This window comes from Phaethon lepturus, unplaced genomic scaffold, assembly GCF_000687285.1.
Source record: "Phaethon lepturus isolate BGI_N335 unplaced genomic scaffold, ASM68728v1 scaffold33573, whole genome shotgun sequence".
Taxonomy (NCBI): domain Eukaryota; kingdom Metazoa; phylum Chordata; class Aves; order Phaethontiformes; family Phaethontidae; genus Phaethon; species Phaethon lepturus.
The window spans coordinates 3829-4942 of NW_010531756.1; the positions used below are offsets into that span (position 1 = coordinate 3829).

The 1114-nt window shown below is 58.2% G+C and overlaps 1 protein-coding gene across 1 annotated transcript in view; it reads left to right on the forward strand.

Moving 5' to 3' along the window:
• The window catches only part of CACFD1 (calcium channel flower domain containing 1), a gene marked incomplete at its 5' end in the record, with an annotated part of 6225 nt that overhangs the window by 3797 nt on the left and 1314 nt on the right, over positions 1–1114 (forward strand). Inside the window, 2 exons of the mRNA XM_010284662.1 lie at positions 346–363; positions 840–912. Of these exons, the coding sequence (XP_010282964.1) occupies positions 346–363; positions 840–912 (91 nt within the window). The remainder of the gene's footprint in view (positions 1–345; positions 364–839; positions 913–1114) is intronic.

Below are 1114 nucleotides of genomic sequence, written 5' to 3' on the forward strand. Positions count from 1 at the left end.
CCGGGGTCGGTGGAGGAGAGGGGCCGTATCAAGTGCCGGGAGCGCTCTGCAAGTTTAATGAGGCAGGGAGGAGGCAGATGCCACCTCGGCTTGAATTGCTGCTGCCTGATGCCTCTCCTTGCACGCCAATCGGGAGCGCTGGGGCTATTTTGGGCTCTGCTTTAACTGGCATCCGCTTCCGTTTGTGTTGGTGGAGACCCAACCTTGGCTCTTTTCTGCCCACCTCTAGTGCAGAACCAGCACTGTGTGGCTGAGACCAGGTTCACCTCTGCTTTATTTATCGTTTGCCCATGTGCCTTGGTGCTGCAGGTAACGTTTTTGCCGAACTTTCCCTGTGCTGCTCAGGCCTGCTGGGACCTCTTTGTTCATCCTGGGGGAAAGCGGTTCTTCCTTAGCAAATAAAACCCCGGGTGCCACAGAGTGCCTCATACGTAACTCCATGTAAAGGCAGATGCTCTGTTGTACTCAAGTAAAACAGTTGTGCAAGTGTCACGCCGAGACACCAAATATTCAGAGCAAAAGGGTACCCGGCCGGGGGAGCTGGGAACACTCCCGGGCTCCTCATCGGGCCATCAGCCCTTTCCACCCGCCCTCCTGTGCTGGTCGGTACAGGCTGATCTGCGGTGCCGGCCAAGGCAAGGGCTCTCCTGGGCAGCCCCTGATCTGCAGAACAGCCCAAAACACAGGAGAGCAAAATCGAGCTGGTGGGGCTGCAAGGTCCCGTCGCAGGGCAGAGCCGGGAGCAGAAGCCAGCCCTGCCTGCCGGGCTCTGGCCCCGCTGCCGCTGTGGGCACACTGGGCTGGTCTTCATGGTCACTGAAAGCCTCTTTGCCTTCCAGCCTGTGCCTTCGCTGGTCTCTGGAACTGTGTCACCATCAACCCCCTGAACATCGCGGCCGGCGTGTGGATGATGTGAGCAGAGTTTCCTTTCTTTTTTCTGCTGGGAGGGAGGTTTGGTTAGTTGGGCACCACGGGGCGAGGGGCAGAGCTGCCCCGCTTGGGCGGTGGACGTGAGGGAAACGTCCGTCAGGCACTGCAGGCTCTGAATTGCCAGATCTTCCTTCATCGGGCGGGTTGAGATGCTGCCTTTATTTATATTCTTTCTTCTTTCCCT